Raw genomic sequence first — 11,092 nt, 5'->3', positions numbered from 1 at the left:
GCACGGGCAAAAATACTAGTAATAATAATAATAATAGAAAAATGCAATAGATGATTAAATGTAAAAATTTTAGTAAAATTGTAAATGTGATAAGGGCACTAGGAGACCACTAACATCACAATAATAAATGTAAAAATTCCAAGTTGTAAAAATAAATTAAATGTAATAACTAATAACATCAGTATATCACAATAGTCATCGAATTAAAATTAAATTTTATTATTTTTTTTGCCAAAGACCTTGTGGTGTAGTGGCATTCGGTGTGCCGGTTAACACTCCCACATGGATGAGTGGGTTCGAGCCTTAGTGTAGGCAATTGTTTACTCTTTGTACTTTATTAGGTTGAGAAAGTAGCTATGAACAGATACTACATTGTAACAGAGTCAGTATTTTTTTTTATTGTCATTTTAAAGTTTTAAAATTAAATCTAATTTGAGATATGACCATATCTTTATACGGATACCATGTGTATAAATAAATATAATCTCTGAGGCTTGTGTTCAAGATTGGTTTCGTGGTGTAGTTGGTTATCACGTCAGTCTAACACACTGAAGGTCTCCGGTTCGAGTCCGGGCGAAGCCAAATTTTTGTTTCACAGCATATTTTGCATAACAGAAAAAGAGATCTCCTCTATGTAACTTGTATACGTAGTCCGTATTCCTTAATGGTCAATATGAAACTCCAATCGTATATAAGTTTTATTTTTATCAAAATAAATAAAAAGAAGTAATGCTTAATTTATTTCATCTTTTTAACTAAATTCAAAACACAATTTTATAGCGATGCATTCCTAAAGATTTTACATAAATATATCTTTCAACTATGTAAAGTTGCGTTTTATCTTGCTTTTGCTTGTCCAAAAAAAACTATGTAAAGTTAGTTTGTCCCAATAGATGATTATGCTCCTACTAAGCATTTATGTGCGAGAAAATGCTTCAATAATTCTATAAGTAAAACAAATCAAGCGTCTATATAATTAAAATAAAAAATATAGCAGGTATATAATTATATTTGAGTCTTCATTCTCTCATTTGAATACTATGTGATATAATTCTACAAATCAGGTATATAATTATATTTGAGTCTTCATTCTTTCGTTTTAATACTATGTGATATATTATTGATGGGTCCCAATGGACATAGCTAAAAAGATAATTGAAGTTAGAGGTTCTTTCGTTTCAATACTATGTGATATATTATCAATGGGTCCGAATAGGCATAGGTCAAAAGTTAATTGAAGTTAAAGGGTGAGTTTGAGCAGATGTGACATGTGAATCTATTTAGGCAAGCAAGGGTTAGGTTGATCATGAGTTGTTATGCCATGAACTCAGGTCTACTTTATAAGGTGGATCTGGATCCATGTTCATAATTTCATAGCTCCATGTTCACAGTTTCATAATTTCATGTTCACAGTTTCATAATTTTATGTTCAAAATTTCATAACTCTATATTCACAATTTTATAACTCTATGTTCACAATTTCATAACTCTATGTTCAACAGTATAACACAAATTTTTAAATCTATATAACAAAATTGTGCATATAGAGTTCAAAAATTATGAATATAAAGTTCTAAATATATAAACATAGACCCAGGTTCACCTTGTAAAATGGACCCAGGTCCATAGCATAATTTGCCGTTGACCCATAGGGGAACCCATTTAGTTAAATAAGGGTGGGCTTGACTGGAGAGAGGTTCTTCATTTAGATAATTAGGGATGAGCTTAGCCAGTAGGGAGTATATACAATTAGAAAAGTGAATACGGATTTTTTCTAGAGTACAATAGGGGTTAGGGAATATTTGACAATGCAGTATGGAGCAAAATCCGTAATAAAAAAGTAAGCAGAAGAGGAAGGCAATGTGCCGATCAGCCCCCTAGCCCCGATTCCCATTCCATCGACAAGTGATCGATCTCCAAAGTATACATGAATAATTTGTATATAAACTTGTTATATATATATATATATATATATATATATATATATATGTAACAGAGTCAATAGTACTCACAAAAAAAAAAAAACTGAATATATATATATATATATATAATTTTGATACGGTGTATTTAGTTGAAAATAACAAACTCTTAAAATTTATTTGAAATTAAATGAAAAAGTATTTGGACATATTTGTAATCGATTCAGTAAAGACTCTTATTCTTGCATTAGATCAGTTAAACTCGGAATTTAACCACGACCAAATGGTCATATCATGTGTGTAGAATGTAGATACATATGACAACATAGACTGACAAATAGATTCAAGTCATAATCTCAATATATCAAACAATCTCAAATTCTCTCTTTAAATAGTTTCTTTTTTATTTACAAATAAAATTATATCAATAAAAGAAATTAGAAAAAGGGTCAAACACACCCAATTAAGCCCTGCCCTTCAACTTCAAAATGTAAAATTACGTTCTTCAACTTCACAAATCAATCAAATAAGTCCACTTTAGCCATTCATAAAATCAATCAAAAAGTCGCCATTACGCATCTACTTCAACCTAACAGACATACGCCTCAACACATTTCCTGTTCGCCGCTTTTTTAAGCTACAATTTGGAGCTTTAAACAAAAACTTCATCTTTATACTAATCAAATCAGTCTACTAAGCAAAATGTTGTTGCCTTAAACTCAAATAGATTATATATATAAGATATGAATGAAAATTGTTACTAAAAGATGTTTATTCATAGGGCAAATCCTATCAACACCAATATGATCCATAAAACTACACTCATCATCTAAGGTTTTAAAAATTCAGTTTCACATCTATTTTACTGCAAAACCAACTAGCTAAAGCTGAAGATCATGACATAACAATTCGACAAAGAAACTCAATGTTCGAAAAGAACTTGTAAGCCAATAAAACTGGGAATAAAGATAAAAGCTCATGCATAACAACAGAATTTCATGAAAGACAAGTAAACTTACTATAACAGATTAAGGGCTGCTGACAAAAATCTTTAAAAATCTTCAGATTTAAACCATTGTATGCGGGAGAAAAAACCCACTTAAGCAGTGATGCAACTTAGAAATGATAAGCACAGAATGAAAATGCATTAGAAGCCCAGTTAGTAGGGCTGAAACAACAGGAAGATGAAAATGTAGGGCTTGGCGGCTTGCAATGGACCCAAGGTGGATAGAGCACATATATAAGCAAGGTTAAAACCAAGAATAACATCAATGCATAACTTCACTCTTAAACAAAAGGAAAATACTAATCTCATGTTAGAACACTTTACTGGAGACCCACACAGTGAAATAGCATATCCTTGTTTGCCACATCATAGAGTAAAAGTGAGCGCATGCATAGTAGAACCCCAAACAAAATCTCATTCACAAGGCGTTGTATAAAACAATAAAACTTTCTTTGCCCAGGCCAAGTATGCAGTATAGATTATTCTGCAACAAGGGCTTAGTCATAGTTCCATGAACAATTGCAATAATCACTGTCCCTTTAATTATAGGCCCAGCACAGTAAAACTTAGCTACAAAAGAAAGATTAACAATACTAAAGTTGACCTAAACCCAACAGAAAACCAAGAATAGGATCACAAACAATAACTTCAGCATATATTAACAAAACAATGTTTATAGATAAACCATTCATTTTAACATGACATACACACAGCTAATCAACACTGTGATCACAAAAACCACCAAAACACTGCAAACTACGGCAAAAAAATGGCCAATTTAAGTCCAATTCCAAACTTTAGTCATAGCAAATGAATCAAATTCATTTCAACAGGCCTTCAATTGCCATAGACCAATAGGAATAACAATAAAACCTGCAACCACCCTAGAAAGGCTGGGCCTTGGGAAGCTTTCCACTAAGGTGTCTAAGTCTCGCGCTTCGGTGATGAGAATCAGGGTTACCAAAGACGTCAAGGATTACCCGGAAGGGACGCCGGTGCTGGTTTCACTCGATGTAACCACTAAGAAGCACAAGGTGGTCAGGCTCGATGGGGTTATCCGAACAGTCATTACTCTTGATTGCAATAGGTAGCTACTGTAATTTGCTTTTCCTTCTTTTTATTTAAAGATTGAATTATGGTTTTTTGTTCTTCTGTTCATGGATAATCTGAACTAATCCCCTATTGTTAACTGCATATGATATCTGTTTGAAGGTGTGGTGAACCAGCTGCTGAAACTATTTTTTCTAACTTCTCACTCTTGCTGAGTGAAGAACCCATTAAGGAACCAAACACCCTGGACATGGGTACAATGTTTGGATCCAAGAATTTTGAAGCATTAGAGGAGGATGACGACGATTCTTTGATTGATATTGAAGATCAACTTTATTTTCCTTTGGAAAACAGAACCATTGACATCTCAAAGAATATAAGAGACTTGGTGCACATAGAAATCACTCTTGATGCCATCTGTGATCCCCAGCAAGGGTTTATGTTTGAGATGTGGTACAAATCTCAATATTCACAGCTGCAAGTGTCTCGAACAAAACGTGGAGGCAAAAGGTTTTAGTCCTCTTGGTGGTCTGAGAAAGAAAATGCAATGATCATAGTGGAATTCATGTATGTTTCTATATTAGAAGAGTAATACATTCATTCTTTGTGTAACACAACACTGCTGTTTAACAAGCACCCATTTCGATCATGAATGTAATCTATTGAGTAAGGGGGTAGCACTTGCACAGTTGCACTTATGGTCTTCTTCTTGTCCTATTTTCAGTGTGAACAGTAACATTCGGCTTTATCTAATGCAAATACAAATAAGTTGATACCTTTCTGCTGCTTTGTTGGACTAGATAAAATTGATTCTCCATGCTGGTGGGGGATACATTAAATTTGCAAGACGATAGCTACTTCTGATGTTAAGACATCCAAGCCTGAACCGGAACGCCTCTTTCCTTGGTTGGCCAATGTTTCTTATCATCACCAATTGGAAGAGGATGGCTACATTTGATGTTAAGACATTCAGGCATACTTCACTCCAACCTAATTCTAATTCTCTTGGCTTCCACTCAAAAAGATGAGACCAAAGCAAACCAACCCAATTGTGGATGAAACACTAGAAAATGCCACATCAATTATCTTTGAATACAACTAGTTTTACCATTATCCTGTTTCATTAAAGGGAAGCCACAGTATAAGTCCCCCCATTTTCTTCAATTCCATTCTGATTTTCAACCCAGCTAAAACCGAAATCCTTGACTACCTTCCCTTCAACCATCATTTCTCTAATGCCCTTTGATTCATCCCATCTTCCCAGAGATGAATACATATTTGCTAGAAGCACGTAAGGGACAGAATTCTCTGGATCCAACCGGAAAAGCTCTACTGCAGCTCTTCTTGCTAAACTTACATTCATATGAACCCTACATGTACTAAGCAATACCTCCCATACAATTGGGTCATCTTTGTATGGCATCTTATTTAGAAGTTCTTCCACTTCATCAAACCGACCTGCACGACCCAAACAATCGATAATACAAGTGTAATGATCAACCAGTGGCTCCACTCCATATTCTAGCTGCATTGAGTGGAAAATTCTTATCCCCCGATCTACCAATCCTGAATGGGTACAAGCAGTTAATACAGCAATAAATGTTACACCATCAGGCTTATTTCCAGTTTCAATCATCTGCTCATATAAGAAAATAGCTTTATCTCCACACCCATTCTGTGCATACCCATGTATCATCTCATTCCAGGTAATACTGTTTTTACAGGGCATCATGTCAAAGCAAAGACGGGCCCCATCTATATCACCACATTTAGAATACATATTGATCAGAGCACTTCCCACAACAACATCATTCGCATATCCACCTCTAGCTATCATGCCATGAACCTGAGTCCCCAATGCAAGAGAAGATAATCTTGCACAACTACTCAATACAGTTGCATAAGAGAATTCACTAGGTGGCATTCCAATCTGTAGCATTTCCTTAAAGAAGGAAAATGCTTCTTTGTCCAATGAACTAAGGTTCAAACCCGAGATCATAGAATTCCAACATACTATATCCAACTGAGGCAATCTCTTAAATATACATTTTGCCACTTTTACCCAACCACATTTTGAGTACATGCCAATAAGACTGCTAGCTACATATATGTCACCTGAAACATCATTTTTAAATGAGGCAGCATGAAGCTGCTTCCCATATTCCAAAAGTGCTATTTCTGCACAGGATGTGAGTATGATAGCCAAAGTGGTTCGATCAGGTCGCTCATTTTGAAACTGCATTTTCCTGAAAAGGTTTATGGCTTCACAGTGATCCCCATTCTGTGAGTAGCCTGAAAGCATAGCATTCCATGAGCTCAAGCTTGGGCATGCCATTCTCTCAAATAGCCAACACCCAGCTTCAACATCCCCAGCTTTGACACAAGCTGCCAGCATATTAATATAAGTAACCTCATCAGGTTCATAACCACAACTCTGCATCTTTTCCATATATTCCATTGCTCTTTTCTTTTCATAGTTCTGGCCAAATCCACCTATCATAATATTCCAAGAAACATTACTAACTTCAGGCAAGTCCCCAAAAAGTACTTCAGCACTGTCCATATCCTTGTTTTTCACATACATGTCAAGTAACGAGTTACACAAGCGAAGATCACTTTCAAATCCAAGTTTAAAAACAAGACTGTGGACTTGTTTCCCAGGCACATTACACGTATACCAAGCATTAATGTCATCAATAACAAAGTCCCCGCCATCACCTTTAGCACAAACTCTGAGAACACTGGACAATGAAACAGAATCAATCCTAAACCCATTCCGTAGCATCAACCTAAACATATTAAAAGCCTCTTCGACTTGATCAATCTCAACCAACCCCGACATCATTGCTGTGAAGGAAACCTCATTACGCTCTGGCAAATCTCCAAACACCTTGATTGCATCCCCACCACATCCACATTTTACATACATACTTAACAATGCATTTCCAACATAGACATTTCTGTCAAGACCACATTTTACAGCCAAACCATGACTCACTCTCCCAAACTCCTTACCCCTCAACCCACCACAAGCACTCAAAACGCTCGCCAAGGTGATATGAGTTGGCTCAAAACCACCTGAAGTCATCATACGGTAAACCTCCAAGGCTTTGCTTTCATACCCATTTCGAGCTAAAGCGCTAATCATAGTGTTCCACGAGACACTATTCCTCTCAGGCATTTTAACAAACAGTTCGGTAGCATGCTCTAACTGGCCAGCTTTACAGTGGGCAGTCAGCATCGCATGCCAAGAGTATATGTTAGGATGAGGCATTTGATCGAACACGTGGCGTGCAGTCCGAGTGAGACCACATTTCGAGTAAAACTCAGTAAGGCGGTTGCCGAGAAAAGTATCGGAAGAGAGGCCAAGTTGGACGATATGGCCATGGAGAAGTTTTCCTGCGAAGTGGGCTTTATTATCTATGCAGGTCTGCAAAAGGTCCGCTATATACGATGCGTTCGCCTTGGCTTGCATTATTCAGAAGTTCAGATTTTGAAATGCATAGCCATCTCTGCACACCATTAAGTTTGTTTGGTCAAAGGTTGTACTGTACTGTTTTACTCAGATTAATCCAATGAAAATGGTCAAATAGACTCCTAAACATTATGTGAAATAGTGATTAGAATTAAACACTTATTAAACACATACAGTACACTGATTCACTGAACACATTAACTTAAGTACTTAACTAAACTACACAAACTTAATGACTTAACAAAGTAATACAAGGCTACAAGCTTGGAAGCTAATTACTTACAAAAAAAACAAAGTAATACACAAAAAGTACTAAACAGTAAACAGTAAACACATTTACACAACTTAATTAATATTCTAATAACATGCTAAATTGCTAATAATAACAACGTTAACTTAACTACACAAGCTTAGTTACTTAAGTACGAACCTTAAGTCCGTTATTGTTTATATTATATATATGTCCCTTGTAACATACACTTTTGACTGGAATGAAACACTATCTCCCTATGCTTGCTCTCTCTCTAACTCTTTTCTCTTTACCTATAATGTTTTCTTTACCTGCAATATTCATCGATTAGGAGCTAAATGCCGACGGGCACAACAAAATCTGAAAACACGTTATCAGCACGCTCTCCGGTGAACTCCGGTGAACGGTAATTTTTAAATGGTTTCTATGCCAATTCTATTTGTTCAAGAACAATACATATATATGCAATTTGATCGTCATTACATATATATGTTTCATATCTATGCAATAAACTTATATATATATGCACTTTTGTATATAATTGCGTAGTACTCTGTATGAATCCATTTTTTTTCCGATTCTCTTATATACTGTGAATATGATTTCTACATACTGTGTGCAAATGATTTATTTACAAACAAAATCATTGTGCAATCTGTGAACATATATTCGTAGTATTCATACATTTTTTTTGTTTTGATATACCTACAATATATGAGTTTTTTTAAAAAAAAAAAATTGCTCCTTACCTGCTTGGCCACGGCGACAAGGATCTGTGCTTTGGTGGATCGTCGGCGGCGCTGCTCGCCGATGGCGATGGCGGTGGCGTTTTTCCGTCCAGACGGCGGAGCTTCCTTCAATCTCCGGCCGGCGACCTCCAACCTTTTCTCACGGTCATTTTTTTTTCTTCTTCTGCTTTTTCCCGATCTACGCCCCGAGTTCGTCGTCGCTCAACCGGAGGTTCGCGTCGAAGGGATGATCGGAGCGACTGCAGCGGCGGTGATGTACTCCTGCCTGCTTCGAAAGACGCCGGCGATCGACGGGCGACGAGAGAAGATTTTATAGCACCTTTTTTTGCCGACTGTAAAGATTTCTTCTCCGATTTTTTTTTACCGACCTGTGTTATTGGCGGCGGAAGCGATCGGCGATGGCAACAGCCCTCCCCCCGTCCAGCGATTGATGATCGGCGGCGGTTGGCGTCCTGGCGGCCGGCGATGGTACGATCTGCTGCGTGTGGTCGCGTCGCGACTCGAAGATCGACAACGGTGACAGTGGCGCGGCGGATGGCGACGCCGGCGGCAGCTGGCTGCGGCCTACTTGTGGCGGATTCTGTCCGGGAACCCCACCATCTTTTTTTTCTCTCCGTTTTGCTGCGTGCCGTCGGGTTCTGCTTCAACGAGCAGCGATGGTACGGCGGAGCAGTTTTTGTAGGCAGTAATGGCGACCGCGGCAATGGCGCTGATCGCGATCTGGCTCCTTCGTCGCAACAAGCCCTAACTTTTTTGGTCAGGCTTCAATGGCTTAAAAATAAAAACTGATCTTCTGGTTATTACGGAGTATTTTATTTCAGGGCTTTATGGGTTTATTCTACAATTTAACGGGCCGTATTGGTATTTTATGCGATTTGGACTTACTTTACAAAGGGCTAAAGGTGGCTTTTAATGTCTTGGGCTTCTCTTTAATTGATTTCAGGTTCATTTCCATATTATTATTATTTTGTTTTGGGCTTCAACATTGAAAGATTATATTGTTATTCAAATTTTATTATTTGAATTTTATTATTGATGCCCATATATTAAATTGCTATTACTGTGCATTTAATATGATTTCATATACATATTATGTCCTATTAAGCATGAATGAATAGCTTTTCATTATGTGGACTATATGTTATGTTTTAGAAGTGGACCATCGAGATTAGCCAGACTTGTATATGTTTTCTTGAAAGAAAATCTAGATCATGGTTGCTATCACCAAGTGTGAATTCACGAGCTTGTTTTCAATGGGAGCAATTACATAGATGTCCACGAACAATGAGGCCTTGGAAGCTAAAAGTCTTATCTTTTCATCGCCACCATTTGAACCATGACCTAAAATGAATACCTTTTTGAAAAAGACCCCGATACCTTATAAATATCCCTGAAGGATAGTTTGTTTTTTTTGCAAATATCAACTGGTCTTTTCTAAAGCACAATTGACTGAATGCTTTTCATGTCACAAACGTATGTTGTGCAAGAAAGATGTTTCTATCACAAATTTGTTTAATAAGAAAATTCATTAATTATGGGTTGTTCGATATATTCTGGACTTTCTTTAATTTTTAGACCCAAGTCAGAATTTCCTCTTTATTTGAACCTTTAATATTAGTTTTGGATCAAATTTTATGTATAAATTTTTTGGGTCCAACACTAATGACTGAGGTCTATTTGGTTTTATCAAAATCGTTTTGTAAATGGTCCTTTACTAAGTCTAATTACGCCAGAAGCGTTATTGCTTAAAATTATTGGTCTTGAATTAGGGTTGTCTTATTTAGCAACCTAATATAAATATTATTTCATTGGACCACCTCTACTTAAATTTGACCATCTTTATTTCAATGAGCCATTTTTTTGTGATATATTAATTCACATGTATAAATTGCTTTGGGCCAACATTTTTTTTTTGCGAACTATATTGCTTTCAATTTGCCATTTCAAATTCTATTTTGAATTTATTATTGCATATATATGCCCATAAATTAAATTGCTACTTTGTGCAATTTCTTCGCATAATATGCTTTTATGAATTTTCTATGCATATTATGTCATATAGCATAATTTATATTTAATTATGCGAATTATAAAGAGGTTCACCCTCGATTTCCGCTCACAATTGTATAATCCTTTTGTTCAAATTTGAGACTATTTATTTGCTCAAATTTGCTTTAATTTTGTGGCCATGCGGACCATCTTAGTATTCTCATTGGTAATACTATTTGCTATATGACATGAAGTGCTCTTCTCGAATATATTGACAAAAGTTGGTATCTTATTCTTGGGTTTGCATCACAAAACGATGACATAGTTTTGTTAGGTTACACCTGTTGTGACTAAATCTTAATTTGTCCTTATGACAAATTATAATCCAACTTACTAACTTTGGCTCATCAACAAGTATGCTCCAAGTGTGGGTGTAAAAGGCGCTTGTCGCATGCATACCACATCACGAAGCATTTTGTTGGAACCTAAATACACATCACAATGATGATTCAACCTAGATGCCTTGCTTAAAGCAAACGCTCTTGTTAGTTATTTTTTCAAAAACTCCAATGTGGCGGATACTTGTTGGAGAAATATAGTACTCAAGCTGCTTAAATTTTGGCAAATTGCATATCAATATCAATCTCCCATAAT

At 36.2% G+C, this 11,092-nt stretch overlaps 2 protein-coding genes and 1 non-coding gene across 4 annotated transcripts; 2 read left to right on the top strand and 1 right to left on the bottom strand.

Annotated features, from left to right (window-relative positions):
* The first annotated feature begins 508 nt into the window (after positions 1-508).
* Positions 509-582, top strand: TRNAV-AAC. The gene has a single exon. It is a non-coding gene; the product is annotated as a tRNA-Val (tRNA).
* A 2,971-nt stretch (positions 583-3,553) lies between these two features.
* On the bottom strand, positions 3,554-9,212 carry LOC115996596 (pentatricopeptide repeat-containing protein At4g20770). 2 transcript variants are annotated; one of them, XR_004093652.1, is made up of 3 exons: positions 8,450-9,212; positions 4,752-7,487; positions 3,554-4,505 (listed from the first exon to the last, which is right to left on the bottom strand). XR_004093652.1 is itself a non-coding variant. In XM_031235898.1 (2 exons), exon 2 carries the CDS (start codon positions 7,448-7,450, stop codon positions 5,099-5,101), a length of 2,352 nt encoding a protein of 783 aa, XP_031091758.1. In that variant the 5' UTR covers positions 7,451-7,487; positions 8,450-9,212; the 3' UTR covers positions 3,557-5,098. The 2 variants fall into 2 exon arrangements, 1 of the variants encoding a protein (XP_031091758.1); XM_031235898.1 differs by having other exon boundaries at positions 3,557-7,487.
* Positions 3,870-4,492, top strand: LOC115996121 (large ribosomal RNA subunit accumulation protein YCED homolog 1, chloroplastic-like). The gene is made up of 2 exons (XM_031235263.1): positions 3,870-4,012; positions 4,138-4,492. The coding sequence occupies exons 1-2, from the start codon at positions 3,870-3,872 to the stop codon at positions 4,490-4,492; spliced, it is 498 nt and encodes a 165-aa protein (XP_031091123.1).
* Positions 9,213-11,092: the final 1,880 nt, after the last annotated feature.

This window comes from Ipomoea triloba, chromosome 11, assembly GCF_003576645.1.
Source record: "Ipomoea triloba cultivar NCNSP0323 chromosome 11, ASM357664v1".
NCBI lineage: Eukaryota > Viridiplantae > Streptophyta > Magnoliopsida > Solanales > Convolvulaceae > Ipomoea > Ipomoea triloba.
This window is presented reverse-complemented; position numbering and strand designations above follow the sequence as displayed.

Coding starts and splice junctions, on each gene's coding strand:
- LOC115996596 (XM_031235898.1), bottom strand. CDS start 7,450: ATGCAAGCCAAGGCGAACGCATCGTATATAGCGGACCTTTTGCAGACC.
- LOC115996121 (XM_031235263.1), top strand. CDS start 3,870: ATGAGAATCAGGGTTACCAAAGACGTCAAGGATTACCCGGAAGGGACG. Junction 4,013..4,137: donor ATTACTCTTGATTGCAATAG/GTAGCTACTGTA, acceptor ATCTGTTTGAAG/GTGTGGTGAACCAGCTGCTG.